Raw genomic sequence first — 16,389 nt, forward strand, 5'->3', positions numbered from 1 at the left:
GGTTTGGCAGAGTTGCAGTGAGCAAAAATTGCACCAGACCATTCCCAATAGGAGATCCTGCAATGCAAACAGGTTTTCTGAAGTGAGTGGGGAACATTAACTAACTTACCGGATTGCCTGCAAGCCTTTCTTGCTCAATTTCAATTAATTTGGTTTAAAACATTGCCTCAGTTTGTGTGCTAAGTTCTGTATGGCATTATCCGCTTCCATGGAATTATACCTTTGTCTCCACCTTTTTAACAAGGAGTTTTAGATGATTTTTTAAAACCTGCTCAGTGAAAAGATATTTGAGTGTGTTTTCTGCGGGTGTCACTGAGTATTGCATTGATGTAATGGGGTTCCCACACTGGAAATCCTATCCAGCTCTGCAAATGGGTATTCTGAGATCCCCTATAGTTTGCATCCAATAATTTGAGAGTGTAAAGCTGACTAAAGAGGTGGTTCTTTACTTTTCTTTTTTAGGTAGAGTGCGGAGYTTAAGTACGTCACTTTGGTCGTTGACGCACTTGACAGCTCTACACCTCAATGACAATAATCTTACTCGCATTCCACCTGATATTGCCAAGCTTCATAATCTGGTTTACCTGGATCTGTCATCCAATAAACTCAGAAGTTTACCAGCAGAACTAGGAAACATGGTATCTCTCAGGTGAGATAAATTATTCTGGTTAACCTTCCAAAACTCTRTTTTGTGAGGATTGCAACTAAGTATTTTTTGGCTTTGTGTTCTTTCTTTCATTTAATTATTCCAAAAAATTCAAGACTAGTGCAAAGACTTAGTTCTAATAGTTACTTTTTTTACACTTTTTTCGATCTTTGTGGATAGATATCTGTATGTTATGTAGTATTCTTCTTTGAAGCATTCTCAGTTTGAGACTGGGGACTGGCTGCTGTTTAACTTCTCCCTGATATAATTTTGTCTTTGTTTTGTTTTTGCTTTTTTTTTTAATGGAAGTATTTCAGTTGTGCTGTGAAATGGGAAGACTGGCATATCTTTCTTTAATACAAAAAATTCAGAATGGAAACTGCCGTCTTTGAAGAGTGGCAGCATATAGTTCTTTAAGATTTTTCTTCTGAAGTGATACTCATCCAAAATGTTTTTGCATTTGCTGCAGGGAATTGCTTTTAAATAACAATCTGTTACGGGTTTTGCCTTATGAACTTGGACGGCTCTTCCAGCTACAAACCCTAGGTTTGAAAGGTGAGTTCTTTACAGTAAAATATTCCTAGAAGTGCTCTTGAACTACAGAGAGGGTTGGGCTCAAAAKCTTGATGTATTACCTCAACACTTCCTTACAATTTATTTTAGATACTACACTTGTAGAAAAGCTACCAACTTGTCTGGAAAATGATGCTATTTTTTAATGTTATTAGACTTCATTATAAACTTATTTTAAGTTTGTAAATAGATAAACAGGCCTCTTATTCTGTCTTAATCGAAGTGAGTTGAAGGAAGAAAGTGTGTACGTATGGGCTGTATGTATAGCATCTGCTACTGTGGTATTCTAGAGTTATGGAATTAAGCMATGTAAAGATCTTCTAGGTCACTTTGTTCTCATTATGGGAAATTTTGCTGCATTGGGAAACCTCAAGAAAGCTAATTGACCAGTTGTTGTTTTATTTGGTTGGCAGGCAATCCTTTATCACAAGATATTCTCAGCCTCTACCAGGATCCAGATGGAACTCGCAAGCTACTGAACTACATGCTTGACAATCTAGCAGGTGACAAATCTACAAATCTGATTGACAAACGTGTTTTAAAAGTATGCTTTACTGACAGTATCTGTCATTCACWCAGGAATCTGAACTGCTGAGGGAAAAGTATTTTCTAACTGATTTTGTGTTTTGAGATGTGTCTGGCCTGTGTCTGGAAAACATACTACGTACAAACCTTCATGAGTTTTATGGTGTGTTTTTAGGAAGCATGTTCTTTAAATGTTGCCATTCTCTTCCTTACTATGYTTTATTAAAAAGTTCAGTTCATGTGCAGATTGAGTAGCAAAAATCCACTGGAGTTGGTAGGATTTTGCATTTCAAGAATTCCTAATTGTTATATTTTAATAGTAGCTGTATTGCATGAATTACTGTGATGTAGGGTAAGGTTCCTGGAGAAAGGGAGTATAGGACGCTGAACCACTGCAAGACTTACCACTTTTTAAGCAGTATGTTCAAGGTGCAGGAGTATTTCAGTGTTTCTTGTTTCTTCTAGATTTAAAAGCAAGAGAGAAAAACAATTGGGAATCATACAGCTGACAATTTGCTGTTAGTATGGCTAGTGTTTTCTACCCTTTAAATGATTTTTGTGTATCCTTGTCTCCCCTGGAGCTTAAAAATGCTTGGGGAGTTGGGGTTGCAAAGCAAAAGGTGAAACAGTATTGTTGAGTCATCAGTTTGATTTAGAAATTGTAGCTTGCAATGATAAACCTGAGTTAATCACTGCTTTAAATTTTTTAGTTCATCCAGAGCAGCTGCCTCCAAGGCCATGGATTACTTTAAAAGAACGAGACCAAATTCTGCCCTCAGGTAAATCTGTAGTTTTTTCCTTGTGTTCAGACAATGAAGCACCAACAAACTTTTCTTTGGCTTTATTTTCAGGGAAGTCTTCTCTGTCACAGAATCAAACTGGAAGTAGCCATTTGTGTTCATTTTTTTATAAAATAATTAACATGTGGCTGAGCTGTGTTTCAAAACTTGGCTGTAAATACTTTTTTTTTTTTTCTTTTTTTTTCAATCCTGATGTGATGTCAGGCAGTTCTTTTCCATGTTAGGTCTTTTCATATTTGCTACAGCCACTGAGGCCCAACAAAAGAGCTTTCCTTCTTTTTGTATGTACTATTTCATAGTATAGAGAAGAACTGTAAAATAACTGTATACAAATGAAGCGTCCACACCTATGCTGACTAGCGTTAGACTTTGAGAAGTCCTTTATCTGCAAGAGAACACATGGAGTGCCTGGTACTGCAGTTAGTTTAATGCCCTCTGTTGTTGTTCATGGTAAAGTGCAAGAGGCTGCGTTTCCTCAGTATGTACAAATCCACTGTCTGTTCTTCCTGAAGGTAGCCCTCAAAAAGCGTTCGTGAGTGTGTATAAAGAACACAAATGCTAATATTGTTATTGCAGAAGATGTGATTAATAACCAACGAGAGTAATGTTGGCAGTSTAATGGGTTTTTTTTAGAATTCCCAGAATATCAGGTCTTCAAGACAACTCAGTAGTGTGTTCAGTAAGTTAATGTAGTAAAGATCACCTGTCATTTTTTTATTTTCRAAATGGCAAACCAGCAAAAAATCGAAAGGGAGGAAATACCAAAAAGCTTCTATAGTGCTGCAGTATAAAGCTGCATTTCTACTTCAAAAACAGGATCTTAGTGCAGTTCAACTGACTTGATTTTGKTTTTTTAATCAATTTTTCAGAGCAGGAACAGAATTTAGGAGTCATTAAACAGCATTGCACTAAGCAAGTGAGCTATGAGGTATTTCATGGTAGAAATGGAAAGATCCAGTGCAAGAAGCTTTTCAGAAAGAAAAAAATCAATAGGTTGATATAATACAATGGAAACAACTGAACATCAGAAATCTTTTTTGACTATAAGTATACAACTGTTTTGTTGTGTAAGACAGATTAATCTGCAAAACAGTACCAGCAATCTTTTATTTGACTTCAGTCTATGCAACTGTCTTAGTGCTGTTGTCAAATGCCTTTCTGCTAGTCTTGGCTATATCAAACTTTATCTCATAAAAGAACAAAAGATGGGTTTATGTTGTATTTTTAGTCTTTGTAATGAGACATCTGGAAGTTCACAAATGATATTTTCAGCTCCTGTTATACTAAAAAATATGTTTATATGTGCTGAATTATACTGTACATGTTGAAACACTGGCTGYAGGCTTCTGGGAGAGAGGCAGTGACAGAGCTTGAGGTAACATCATAGCAAAGCCTCACTTAATTCCCTGCAAATGTAGGCAGTTTCTTTCCCAGTGGCATGGTGCTAGGATGTTGCACTTACCTACTTTTTTTTCTTTTTAATTAGTTTAAATCCAAGGTGATGTTTGAAGAGAGAGCTAAAATGTTTGTGCATAAAAGAATTGTGTTTTGAGCTTAATGRCCTGATGAAATGCATGCTGACTTCTCCTTTTTTTTTTCAGTGCCAGCAAATAATGTATTAKGTACTCACTGATTTATGAATTCATTTCTCCTTCTCTTACCCACCCTCTCCTAGGCCCCTATCTGCCTTGGACTTCATGCACTTTAACTACAGGAAAGAGGAAGAATATGTTTTTCTAGTCAATTAGAAATTGACAGGTGCTAGGAAAATCATACCGATATTTTGGAGTTAAACTGCCTAAAAATGAAGCTTTCTAAAGCAGCATTTCTCTCTGATGCTGCGGTGTCGTGACATGGTAATAGTTCCTTGATAGTTTGGTTTTGATTTTGCTCTCAAGCACCGAATATTGGCGTTTGACTTAGTTGCTGAAATGATGCTCCTCTCCTGTCCCCCACCCCCCCAGCTCCAGAGAGACTATTCCTAATTGTTGCTGACCCGTAAATTACTCATTCCCCAAAGGAAATAAAGAATTAATGGCAAAATGGGATTTCATTGCTTTGTTACAATTATTACTCCCTTGTGTTTTGGTAGTAATGCTGATATTTTTTGAGGAAGATTTTATCTGTGCATGATAACTGCTGGCTCAGCAGGGCCTTTTTAACTCCTTTTCATGAAACTCTTAGTGGAATAAGCCCACTGAATTTTGTTGGGTAGGCCCTCCAAAATAGACCATGTAAGATACAGTATTTTGAYTTGAATAATTTCAGCATTTGTTATCTTCCGAGGCTGATGTCCTTTCCCCTTCTTTGTTTCCTTCTAGCTTCGTTCACAGTTATGTGTTACAATGTGTTGTGTGATAAATACGCCACCCGGCAGCTCTATGGCTACTGCCCATCTTGGGCACTGAACTGGGAGTACAGGAAAAAGGGAATCATGGAAGAAATAGTCAACTGTGATGCAGATATCATTAGTCTTCAGGTAAGAACTTCGTTTTACATCAGAAACAGAAGACATTAACTTCCACCATTAGGGAGTAGYATTCTCCTGAAAGCACCGTATTCTCCTGCCTGCTAACAGATTCTGGGGCTTAGCAATACAAACTGTGCGCCCAGCTCCCTGTGTTTTACGAAGGAAGACAAAGGAACAGAGATAAAAATAGCTCAGCTAATTTTTGGAGTTTACTGCAGAAAGGCAGACTGCAGAATGGTAAATCCCCAAARGCCACTGTCTCTTGCCCACTCCTGTGTGGTACAGAAGTTAAAATACATGTTTCTTAAAAACAATCTCACTCAAAACAGAAGGGACCAACATGTTAAGAGTTGGTAATTGGTTGCTGGATTAGTGCTTGTATCCAGCTACCTTACTAGGAGTTTATTGCAAATGCTTAGTACAGTGGAGCACTTCTGTCTTTAACGTGATCTTTGTTACCTAAGCAAGCTCTGGTAAATAAAATTCTTGAGCAAGATGAGAACCGTTACTTTGTTCTGAAAAGCTCAAGGGAACCCTATTGGAGGTCCAGTGTTACTGCGAAGAAAATGTATGGCTATAGAAGAGTGAGAAACCCTTTTAAGGTAGTGCTCTCAAGGTTAAATATTAATTGCTGCAGGATATCTATAGACCTCTAAGCAGTTTTAACCTAGGACAGTATCCGTATTCCCATGTCAAAAATAGCAGGTGTRATCTCCTGTTGGTATTCAAAATACACCTGTCACTTTCCCTTTTGGGGGATTCCAGGATATCAAGGAGCGCGAATCTGTTTCCATCAGGCCATTAATCTAGGAAGTAACATGATTTGTGCAAACAGGAGCCTTTGACATTGCTAAAAGTTGCTGATTGCAAGCCAAGACAAGCACAAGTTGCCATCCAGTGATAAGAGGGACTTACTTGACTTTGTTAGTCTCGGATATTTGTGTTCAATTCCAGGAAGTGGAAACAGAGCAATACTTCACCCTTTTTCTGCCAGCCTTGAAAGAACGAGGATACGACGGATTCTTTTCTCCAAAGTCACGTGCCAAAATCATGTCTGAGCAGGAGAAAAAGCATGTGGATGGCTGTGCAATATTCTTCAAAACAGAAAAGTAAGGGGCAAAAGCAGCTTTTCTTAAAAGCATTTTAAAATAGTTTGATTTATGTCTGAAGGCCTCCCTCTCTCAGGATGTGTGCTAACCAAATTACTGTGCTATAAAACARAGCATGAAGTTCACTCCAAGGAGTGATCCTCCTTCCTCCCCGTGCTGCTCTGATTATTTGCAGCAGAGTCGTTCCGTTTCTTTTAGACCATGAACAAAGATATCTCTTACGAAACATGAAAGTTGTAGGAGGGTTAGTGTGAATAAAAAGTTACACGCTTTACTTTTGCACTTTTTGATTGATCTACTAATAATACCTCAGCTTTCTTTACAAGCTTTTGCCTTGCTGGACATAAAGTTCTACCCTTCTAAGATTAATTGTTAAAGATCCATAAGATGTGCTGGCTTAATCTTCAGTTATTAAAAGATGTATTGCTGCCAGATGATCACAGAATATTCTCTGCTCTGATCTGGGTAAATTTTTGAGTACCTGATCCATAAAGTTCGGCTACACTAGAAGCATCAAACTTTCAGGAAGGGAGGAGGTGGTGCTAGAATCACACTGCTCATCTGTGCAAACTGCTYCTGGGACTGTGCTCATGTTGTACTGCTCAGAAGGTCTTTTGAATATTCCCTCTGAGCTGTTTCACTAATTAGAATGGAAGTTGTACAAAATCTTAGCCCCTTTCTGTGTATTCATTGCTTTCAGAAACAAAAATACAGCTTTCAGATTGTGCATAAAAATAATGGAACTGGTTCTGAATAGAGAAAATTTGTGAAAACAAACAACGGATGTTTTTAAAGCCTTGCTGCTAACAAGGCTATATGGAATACTGGTTATTAGGCTTTGGCTGTCACTGTTAAAAAACAGAAGAACTCAATTTGTCTGTTAATAATAATTAAACTTATTTTTACTTTCTAAGATGCGGGGAAAAAAGTTCATTCAAGAGGAAGGTTTCAGTTTGTTCTGAACCTAGGTATTTTGGGGCATTTAAAGGCCAGAAGGGAATGAAAACGCAATTTCACAAAACTAATGGTGATAGCTAGCGGTTAGAAAGAAGATGTTCTTTAATAACACATTTGTCCAAAATAAAAGACAACTCTTTAATTACCATCTCATCTTAATTTTTTGCCGCGGACACTCTCCCAAGGAGGTGTGATAACCTCTGTGCATTGCTCTGAAAAGGCCTCTCAGAGTGTTACACTGACACAAGTAAATACTTCCTAGATCCTTGATTTCTCATCTCCCAGGTGAGCAGCTCCCTTGGCAGATGGAGAGCTCTACGCTGGCTTGGCGATACTTCCTAGAACGGGTTTTTGTTTATTAAAATGAAAGGACAGAAGAGATGCACCTCACCCTGTCCTACAGGCTCTCTCCATAGATGTGGAGGACTGGAGTTCACATGCAAACCGTGTCTTTAAAATACCCATATGTCGTACATTTTAACATGCGATTCTGTTTGTTTAATCAGATTTACTCTGGTGCAGAAGCATACAGTGGAGTTCAATCAGGTGGCAATGGCGAACTCCGAAGGTTCAGAAGCTATGTTAAACCGAGTGATGACGAAGGACAACATTGGAGTTGCTGTGGTGTTAGAAGTGCACAAAGACTTATTTGGAGCAAGTAAGTATGACCGTGGTTAACTTAAAGACTGATTATTTGGTTCCACTTAAAATGTGAATTATTGCTTATGTAATGTGATTCTGTAGAATATTATCACCGCTAGTGCTGTAATGAAGTACTTGCAGAAGAGCAAACACGTTGGAAGCTAAAATAGGACATCGGGAACATGATTTCCTGGTCTAGCTGCACTTTCATYCATACATCCAACATCTAGCTTTCTCCTCTTGAGTTTTTGTCCTTGCTTATTTTGATGATTAAATTCTACTTGATAAATTTTTTCCAAGGTCAGTATGCTTGCATGCAGATGCTCTTACCAATACTTCTAGGAAATATTCAGCTTCTATTTTCAAGTCTCTTTTTTTTATCCTTTATTGAATCCTTCCATCCTTCCCCAGTGATTACATGACAGTGCTGATGTACTGATGTGGAAAAATTAGATTATCAGGTATCTTTTGATKCCAGCTGATTGACTGACTGTCACATTTTCATTAAGTTTGATCAGATGCAATAGACAATTTCAAGATAGTTAGAGTTGCCACCCTGTTCTGTTTGCATGCCTGTTTTATTTATTACTTGTATCTGGTGTACTCTTAAAAGGAGCAGGATGTCCAAATTGCAGGACAGGAAGAAGCTGCTTGTAACTTTATGTCCCATCTTTTAGAGTACCGTTTCTCAGATAAATAGTAAAAGCGGCTGTATTGTTTTCCAGCAACTAAGTTCAAACTGCATTCATTAAATCAGGTTTGAATTTTTCCCAAGGGACCACGCTGCCATACTGTGGCAGGAAAGAGTCAGGAAACCCTCCTGTGCCTTAAACATTGAATAGTGGTACCTGATTTAAAAGTCAAGTGATGACCACTTTCACCTTTAAATTCATAGCGCCCTTTAGTGCCTGGGAATTGGAAAGTTCTTGAGATGTGTCCTGGAGAAGTGAGAGGAAGAAGAGGGAAGCGTTTAGAAGAGATGTTAACACATGCAGTTGAGCAATAGAGACGGAATAAAATTCTAATTGTATTGTATTGGGTGGGTTATTGTTCTTTCCTATAAGGGACAGATTTGTTCAAGTTATGATACGTGAATGTTGTTGATTCAGAAGGGAGCAATGGTTCAAGAATAGCTTCTTTCTGCAATGAATGTACATCCATCTACTAGTGTGTCTGAAGCCCTCAGTTGCTAGGCCCTGAACATAATGATAGGGAATCATCTGGGTTCACATAATCAGCCTTATCACTGAAAAAAATGTATTTATTTTTCTAGGTATGAAATCACTTCATGTGGACAAACAGCTGCTCATTGTGGCCAATGCCCACATGCACTGGGACCCTGAATACTCAGATGTGAAACTCATTCAGACTATGATGTTTGTCTCAGAACTGAAAAATATCCTTGAGAAAGCCTCAAGCAGGCCTGGTAGCCCAACAGCAGATCCTAATTCTATCCCTCTGGTGCTGTGTGCAGATCTTAACTCACTGCCTGATTCAGGTAGGACTGATTACTTGGAATGCTTGAATCCTCTTTTGCTCTGAGGGTTGTTTGGTAGTTTGTACTTCTTTGGTTAAGTATTGATGAAAGTTTTCTTAGTTAACAGCTGCCTTTCAAAATCTGAATAAAGAAAATGCAGGCCCTCTGGTTGAGTAGACTGTTTTTTGTGGTGAGTTGTATGCTCTTAAAAAGCTGGTTGTGCTTTAAAAGATGTGTAGAAAAGCACAAAAAGATCTTAAAATGAATTGCTAGATAAATAGCCTTGCCTTGCCTTGAGCAACACTAATAAGTGGGATTGTAGTGAGTTCCTGATGTAAGATGAAGACTTTCTAAAGCAATGGACTTGCTGTGTGATGTTTAGTACTGTAATATCAGAAATACATATGAAAGCTGCTTCTCTAGCACTCCCTGTGTCAGTACATACTCTGTGGTCTCACCGTAATCCTAAAAAACAGTGTCAAAACCGCTGGGGAGCTGCTGTTCCCTGGCTGCCAGTCAGAGAGCTGCCTACCTGTCAGACAYGGACAAGACAGCCGCTGGGTGGATTTCCACTTGGGTGGGAAGCACTTTTCTTTCTTACTTCATGGGGTCTCTTTTTGGTGTTCTGGGTTTCAGCGCCTAGGTCAAAATACCACAGACGCTGAATTGGTTATTTCCTTTGCAAACAGGTGTAGTGGAATATCTAAGCAATGGCATAGTAGCTGACAACCACAAGGACTTCAAAGAGTTGCGTTACAACGAGTGTCTCATGAACTTCAGCGGCAATGGGAAAAATGGGGCTTCTGAAGGAAGAATTACGCATGGCTTCCAACTCAAGAGCGCCTATGAAAACAACTTGATGCCTTACACCAATTACACTTTTGATTTCAAAGTAAGCAGTGATTTTTTCTGAAATGGCAGACATTGACCTGGTCTCTCCAGGGTGCTGTCTTAATTTTCTGGCAATTGGCTGTCTTTCTCTCTGTTCATGTAAGTGCTTCACCACCGGTTCCTACGCTTGTCAGATACTTCCATAACAAAGAGAAATTGTAGATCCGTGGGTGTTTTTAAGCTCCTGAAGCTGATTCCGGTCAGGGACTTAAAATGGAGACAGCGCATTGAACACAAAAAGCTGTATGTGTTTATTACGCTAGTCCTGGCGCTGTACACCTTCCTCTGAATTGCAGCGAGGGGCAAGTCAAGTATGGGTTGCCAGGACCCGAATCTGTTCTCACTGTCATGTTTTTCTTTCTCCCTAGGGTGTGATTGACTACATTTTCTATTCCAACACTCACATGAACGTGCTTGGTGTCCTGGGGCCTTTGGACCCTCAGTGGCTGGTTGAGAACAACATCACTGGGTGTCCACACCCTCACATCCCTTCAGACCACTTCTCACTGTTAACACAACTCGAACTCCATCCTCCGCTCCTGCCTCTTGTCAACGGTGTTCACTTGCCCAGCAGGAGGTAGTGGAGCCTTGCCCCGTTGCGGGCAGGGACCTGTTGTCATGGACCTGTACAGTTGTAAATCAAAGTATATAGGAGTGAAGTATGGCCAACCTTAAGCTGCTTCTTCAAGCTCCTTTCCTTATGTGTTTGATATGAGATTTTGCACATTTTGGTGCATATTGGTATCATTTGGCACTAGGGCTGGAACCAAAGTATTATTCCCTTTCCAGGTTTTTAATTTAATTTTTTTTTTAACTGGCAAGCTTTTTCTTTTCAGTAGGAAGCTGCACTTACAAATGGACAAATGAGATTAAAAACTTGCATAGTTGCATATTCAAAGATAATGCTTTTTTTCCAGAATATGGCAAAATGAGCCATCCTTTTAAGAGAAAGAAAAGCAAAAGTAGAAATGATTGTCTTGTAGGAAGTATATTAGAAATGCTGTTTGTCTGAACCCAAAATGGAGACTGAACTCTGCATCCAAAATAAATTTTGCACATCAGCAAAGCACTTAATATTTGACTATAAATTATTAGCAGTGTGGCCCTGCCTGTTATCTAACTAATATTTGAAAACCAAAGATGGCTTACTAGCCATAGTGACACCTGAGGTCTAAATTCTCCTGAGGTAATTTCATTTACGATGAATTTTACGATGACGATACGTCACACAAGAAGTTGTATTTGAGCATTTAATGCCCTATAGATTGCTTGCTTGGCAGCCGTAAAGGTGACTTTTTTTTTTGAGCTCTGAAGAACTTGGTCCTTTCTGAGTAGGATACTGGGTAATCCAAACCGTCTCTGTTAAACAGAGCTGTCTGTCTGCTTTGGCAAACCGGGGTGACGCACTGTTTAGCAGCATAGTTTGGGAGCAGGATTTAGAAATGGCAGGAAATCGCACTTAGATAGTTGCAAGCATTTGAGTTTTGGGAGAATAAATAAGTTACAGATCCGTTCCAGGCTCCCTTTGCTAAAGTTCAGTTGCAAAGGTGAGAAACTTTTTGGATTAACTGGTTATGCCAAGGGTACAGGAAAAAGCCTCTGGAAGTGATCTTACTTCTGTCTCCAAAGTGCATGGGGAGTAGTTATCTGAATGTTTTTTTTTTTTTCCATTGGGAGAGAGAGTGGTAGCCATAATCATTCCTTGCATTATTTTTCCTGACCCTAGTTGCCAAATAGCCATCATAGGTTTTTAATACTCTTTCTTTCTGTTGTCGGTCAGGGTTGAATTAAAAAGCTGCTGGTTCATTCCCAACTGTTTATGCTCTTTAGATGTGTTGGAAATCTCTCTCTTTTTTTTTTTCTTTTTCTTTTTTTTTTTTTTTTTTTCCTTTTTATGCTCGAGGTGGCCAGTTCAAAACCTTGTGCCTCAAGAGGCATTAAACATAATGCAATTTTCTGAAAAATTGGTTGGCTGCTTGATGTTAAAAAAAATGGCACAGTAATAGGAAAAGGTTGTGTCTGTGTTTTTAAGTTTTTCTTTATTCTGCTTTTTTGCTGCTATAAGATTTTCTTGAATTTATATTTTAAACTTTTCATGCACTTTACTGTTTCTAGTCTCAAAATGTGATATTTTTAATAAATGAAAAAATTTTCCATTATGTGAATGAAATTTTTAAACAGATTGATAGCCTATATTTATGTCTCATTCGTATACTTAAAAAGTCAAATTTAAATTGTTTAAATTAGTTTTAAATACTAAGGAGCCATCTGCTGTCTTGCAAAACTGACAATTCAGGCTGTTCCTCCGCTCTTTAATTACACATTTCCTTTGTCTTTTTATACATAGGAAATCATCCATAGGAAAAATCAATTGGAGCTAGGGTAGAAAACATTCCCTGACTTTTGTTGGGGGGCTGGGGAGGGGAGGGTGGGGGACAGAATGCAAAAATTGGTTCAACGCAATGACAACTCCCTTTTAAAAGAAGTGCCTAAAAACGGAGGCGTCATCTACTGTCTGCTATAAATTGGAMGTTACCGTAGCTGGGTGAAATTGATGTGCAGAAATTGCTTTGCGCAGCACCAAAAGCCCTTTCTAAAGACGGATTTTGCCTCTAGGTGCAGGTATCTCTCGGTCAATATACCTCAGCGTTCGACACCTAGCCGCGCAGATAAATTGAGAAAGCAATTGAGAGTATAGTACTGGAAAGTAGAATAGCATGAAAAACTTAATTTTGTGGACATTACCTTTCTGTAATCAGCTACTGTATCTTTTTTGGAGGGAGGGATTCTCTGCTCTGGAGGTATGCACTAACCACCCGTTCTCCTCCTTTCGTACACGCATGGTCAACTAGCAACGTGAGCAATATTTCCTACCATACTTCACTCCCAATATTTTTTGAGCTGTTTGTATAAAATGGAATTTAAAGTTCACCTATGATTGTATATGAACTGCCAAGGAGCCCGTTTATTAATAAAAATAAAAACCAACAGCAATCTTTTGTAATACCAGGGTGGGAGAGGGCGGGAGCGGAAAAGAARAACTGGGAAACCTTGTACACACCTGAGGTTTTACTTTCTTTTGGTTTATGCTCAGTGGAAGCGTTCTGTCGCAGGAGGGTGTTTAATTGGGATTTCTCTGCTTCAAAATGCTTTCCAGAACGTCCGTTCTGCTGTGTCGTTTTCAAAACGTTATTTTAACAGATCATGCCCCAAAACTCGGATTTTTTTTTTAAAAAAAAAAAAAAAAAAAAGGGAAAAGGGTCTGGTTTGTATTTTGCATGGTAAGTGTCTCGGGGGTGGCTTTACCTGCCTTTCACGTGTCTGGCTGGCACCCGCTTGCCTTTCTGCCCGTTTTCTGCCGCCTTTCCGTGCCCTGAAGGTAGGAGCAGCAGCGGGGGCGCGCTGTCCCCGGGCCGCCCCCCGCCCGGCTCTGCTTGCTGGGCACGCGGCGGTGCCCTCGCATCGCCGGCTCGGGGAAAAGGGCCCAGTTACTGCTCCTTGCTTTCCTGGGTTTCCAAAATAACCCCATTTTTTTTTTTTTTTTTTGCCTGGTGTCACCTTGTAAGCAGCAGCACTGCTGAAAGCAAGCAGAGGAGGGGGAAAAAAAAGATCCAACACCCTTCGACGAGCAGCTGCTTAACATTCGCTATGGTAAACGTGTTAGATACGGGGGTTTGTGTGTGTGTGTGTGTATATATATATATATATATATATGTATATATAAATACATATATAGAGAGATGTATAAAAGAGAATTTTATACAATGCAGCTGAATATTTTTGTTTCGTCTTGGTGCTGAGGAGGTGAACGCTTGCGTAGCACACGGCGGCGCCGGGCGTCTAGCGTCGCTGGAGAAGCAGCTTCACGGCGTCCGGCCGCGTGGGTGAAGCCGCTGCTGTCGAGCCTGCGGAAAGCGSAGGAGATTCCCGCCGGCCGCAGCTGCTCGCTCCGCCGTCTGGCGCGGCCGCCCGGGCCCCGCGGCTTCGGCGGCGGCGCTCGCCCCGAGAGACGCGCGCCGTTACTTTGCCTTCGTTTCCCGCTTTTACCCGTGGCGCAAAACGCCCTCTTTCTGAGCAGCGGACCTCGCGACGCCCGACGCCGGCCCCACCTCGGCCTGGCCTTCCAACACCCGAACTCGCACCTTTCTCCTTTTTTTTTTTTTTAATTGATTTTTATTCCGCTGCCGCTTCCCCCAGCGGCGGCTCGTCCCCGGCGCCTGCGCGCCCTCAGCTCCCGCGCGGCTGGGCTGCCGGCGTCTCCCCGGCGCCGGCGYAAACGGGCTTGGAAAACCCGACGCGGGAGAGCAGGAGGGCTTRAAAGGCAAAGCCGAGGAGAAAGAAACCCCGAGAGGGAGAGGAGAGAGAAGAGGAGCGGGAACCCCGTCCGCCGGAAGGCACTCGCCGGCCACCGGCACCAGGAGCACGGGGCTGAGGAGCAGGGCGAGGGCCAGCGCGGCCGGCAGCGGCTTCGTCCTGCCCGAAATGCCCGCGAGCGCCGCTGCCGCCGCCGCGGGGGAACTCGCCGAGCAGGAAGCGGGGAGGGGGAAAAGCGCCGCCGCGCTTCTCCCCGGCCCCGTCCGCCCGCTTCCCCTCGTGCCGCTGCCCCGCGGACACGTGGCGCCCGGGAATTTCGGCCGGGAAGCCCCTGCGCCCCGCGGCGCTCGCCATCGCAAAGCCGTCAGCGACCAGGGGTGGGGAAACGAGCCCCGAGGGGCAGAAGGAAAACACCTATTTAAGCGCGTTAATTCCCCCCCCTTTGCTCGAGAGGCTGCCACCCCTGCGAGGGACCTCGCGCCTGCCTCCCGCCCCGGCTCGTGGGGCGGCGCTGGGGTCCCCAACCTGCTCCCCAGGGCCGCCCCCCCCCCAAGCCCGCGCGTCCGGAGGGGGGACGCGGAGGACGGCCACGGGGCGGAGGTGCGGGCTGCCAGCTTTAATAGAGGCGGTCGGCGGCGCCCCGAGGGGAGCTCGCGCCTCCCGCGGGCACCGCGGGTCGCATCGCGTGGGGGTGGGAGGAAGCAGGGCGCCGTTGCAATGGTTTGGGTGGTCTGCAATGGTCTGCAATGGTTTGCAATGGTCTGCAATGGTTTGCAATGGTTTGCAATGGTCTGCAATGGTCTGCAACGGTCTGCAAGCGTAGAAAGGGGGGAAGCGCGCTGGTGGAAGCGCCGCGGGGCTTCGTCGAGCGGCGCCGGTTCTCAGGCCATCCGGCCGCCCCGCGGCAGCTTCCCTAGCGAGGAGCCTCTTTCTTCCTCCTGCCGAAAGCGGAGGGGGAGAAACGGGTGAAGGCGGGCTGCCGCCGCGGGGGCTCGCGGGGACGCCCCCGGGGCTGGGGGACGGGGGGGCAGCTTACAGGCTGGGAAGGTCCTGCAGGAGTTTCTTCACCCAGGAGCTGTCGGGATCCACGCACACTCTCTTGCGGTTTTTGAGCGTAATTCTGGAAAAGAAGCCGGGTCGGCGGCCGAGGCGGCGCCCGCCGAGCGGGAGGCAAAGCCGCCGGCTGAGGCGCAGGCTCGCGCGGCCGCACTTACATGAGCTCCTGGCGCCGGCAGCTGCTGCCCGCCGGCCTGACCTCGACGCTGCTGTAGGTCCGCGGCGGGATGAAGGTCGCCGTGGTCTTGGCGCAGCGGCAGCTCAGGTTGCTGTTGGCTTGCAGCAGGGCTGGGGGCACAGGGCCGCGCTCGCTGCGGGCACCCCCGAGCCCTCCCGGCCCCGCGCACCCCAAAACCCCCCTCCACGGGGCCCCGCCGGCCCCCTACCCCTGCTGCAAAAATAGCGAAAAAGCAGGGGTGGGAAAAAGGAAGGAGGATGGGGAAGAACAGGAAAAAAGGGGGGGAATAAAAGGAGGAAATCGGGAAGGGGGGAGGCCGCCCGCACCCCCGGCTGCCCGCTCACCTGCGTCGGCGGCGTGGCGGGCGCCCAGCAGCAGCCAGAGCAGCACGGCCGCCCGGCACGCCATGCCGGCCCCGCAGCGCCGGGAGGCGGGAGGCAGAGCGGGGGCCCGGAGCCGCCGGCACCCCACCTATTTGAGCGGGGAAAAAGGAGAAGTGAAGCCACGGCTTCCCCCCGGCACCCCGTGGCCGGCGGCAGGGGGGCCGCGGGGGTCGCCGGGGGGCTGTGCCCGTCTCGCTTCCCCGCCGGAGACGCGTGCCGAACGGGCAACGCCGCCGATAAAAACCGGCTCCTGCCCCGGCTGCGCTCGGGTTCCTTAAACCGCATCTGCTTTGCCTTTCCTGAGCAGCTGATTCTCGTAAAGGCAGCGGCTGTTCCTGCTGAGGGCTGTTCTCAGCCCTCATAATCCC

General features: G+C 43.9%; 2 protein-coding genes across 5 annotated transcripts in view; one reads left to right on the plus strand and one right to left on the minus strand.

Moving 5' to 3' along the window:
* The window catches only part of CNOT6L (CCR4-NOT transcription complex subunit 6 like), a 31,025-nt gene extending 17,941 nt beyond the window's left edge, over window positions 1-13,084 (plus strand). For all 4 annotated transcript variants that reach the window (XM_085308830.1, XM_085308828.1, XM_085308829.1 and 1 more), the window contains exons 3-12: window positions 463-649; window positions 1,116-1,201; window positions 1,633-1,722; window positions 2,455-2,523; window positions 4,866-5,023; window positions 5,969-6,123; window positions 7,587-7,738; window positions 8,996-9,220; window positions 9,889-10,091; window positions 10,459-13,084. In XM_085308830.1, the coding sequence (XP_085164956.1) occupies window positions 463-649; window positions 1,116-1,201; window positions 1,633-1,722; window positions 2,455-2,523; window positions 4,866-5,023; window positions 5,969-6,123; window positions 7,587-7,738; window positions 8,996-9,220; window positions 9,889-10,091; window positions 10,459-10,671 (1,538 nt within the window). In that variant the 3' untranslated portion in view covers window positions 10,672-13,084. The remainder of the gene's footprint in view (window positions 1-462; window positions 650-1,115; window positions 1,202-1,632; window positions 1,723-2,454; window positions 2,524-4,865; window positions 5,024-5,968; window positions 6,124-7,586; window positions 7,739-8,995; window positions 9,221-9,888; window positions 10,092-10,458) is intronic.
* A 2,123-nt stretch (window positions 13,085-15,207) lies between these two features.
* On the minus strand, window positions 15,208-16,093 carry CXCL13 (C-X-C motif chemokine ligand 13). Its single transcript, XM_085308853.1, has 4 exons — window positions 15,983-16,093; window positions 15,619-15,748; window positions 15,441-15,524; window positions 15,208-15,342 (listed from the first exon to the last, which is right to left on the minus strand). Exons 1-4 carry the CDS (start codon window positions 16,044-16,046, stop codon window positions 15,318-15,320), a joined length of 303 nt encoding a protein of 100 aa, XP_085164979.1. The 5' UTR covers window positions 16,047-16,093; the 3' UTR covers window positions 15,208-15,317.
* Window positions 16,094-16,389: the final 296 nt, after the last annotated feature.

The sequence above is a fragment of the Rhea americana genome, unplaced genomic scaffold (assembly GCF_003343005.1).
Source record: "Rhea americana isolate MKP2758 unplaced genomic scaffold, rheAme1 scaffold_284, whole genome shotgun sequence".
NCBI classification, from domain to species: Eukaryota; Metazoa; Chordata; class Aves; order Rheiformes; family Rheidae; genus Rhea; species Rhea americana.

Coding starts and splice junctions, on each gene's coding strand:
- CXCL13 (XM_085308853.1), bottom strand. CDS start 16,046: ATGGCGTGCCGGGCGGCCGTGCTGCTCTGGCTGCTGCTGGGCGCCCGC. Junction 15,525..15,618: donor TGCCGGCGCCAGGAGCTCAT/GTAAGTGCGGCC, acceptor CTTCTTTTCCAG/AATTACGCTCAAAAACCGCA. Junction 15,343..15,440: donor CTGCAGGACCTTCCCAGCCT/GTAAGCTGCCCC, acceptor CGCTTTCGGCAG/GAGGAAGAAAGAGGCTCCTC.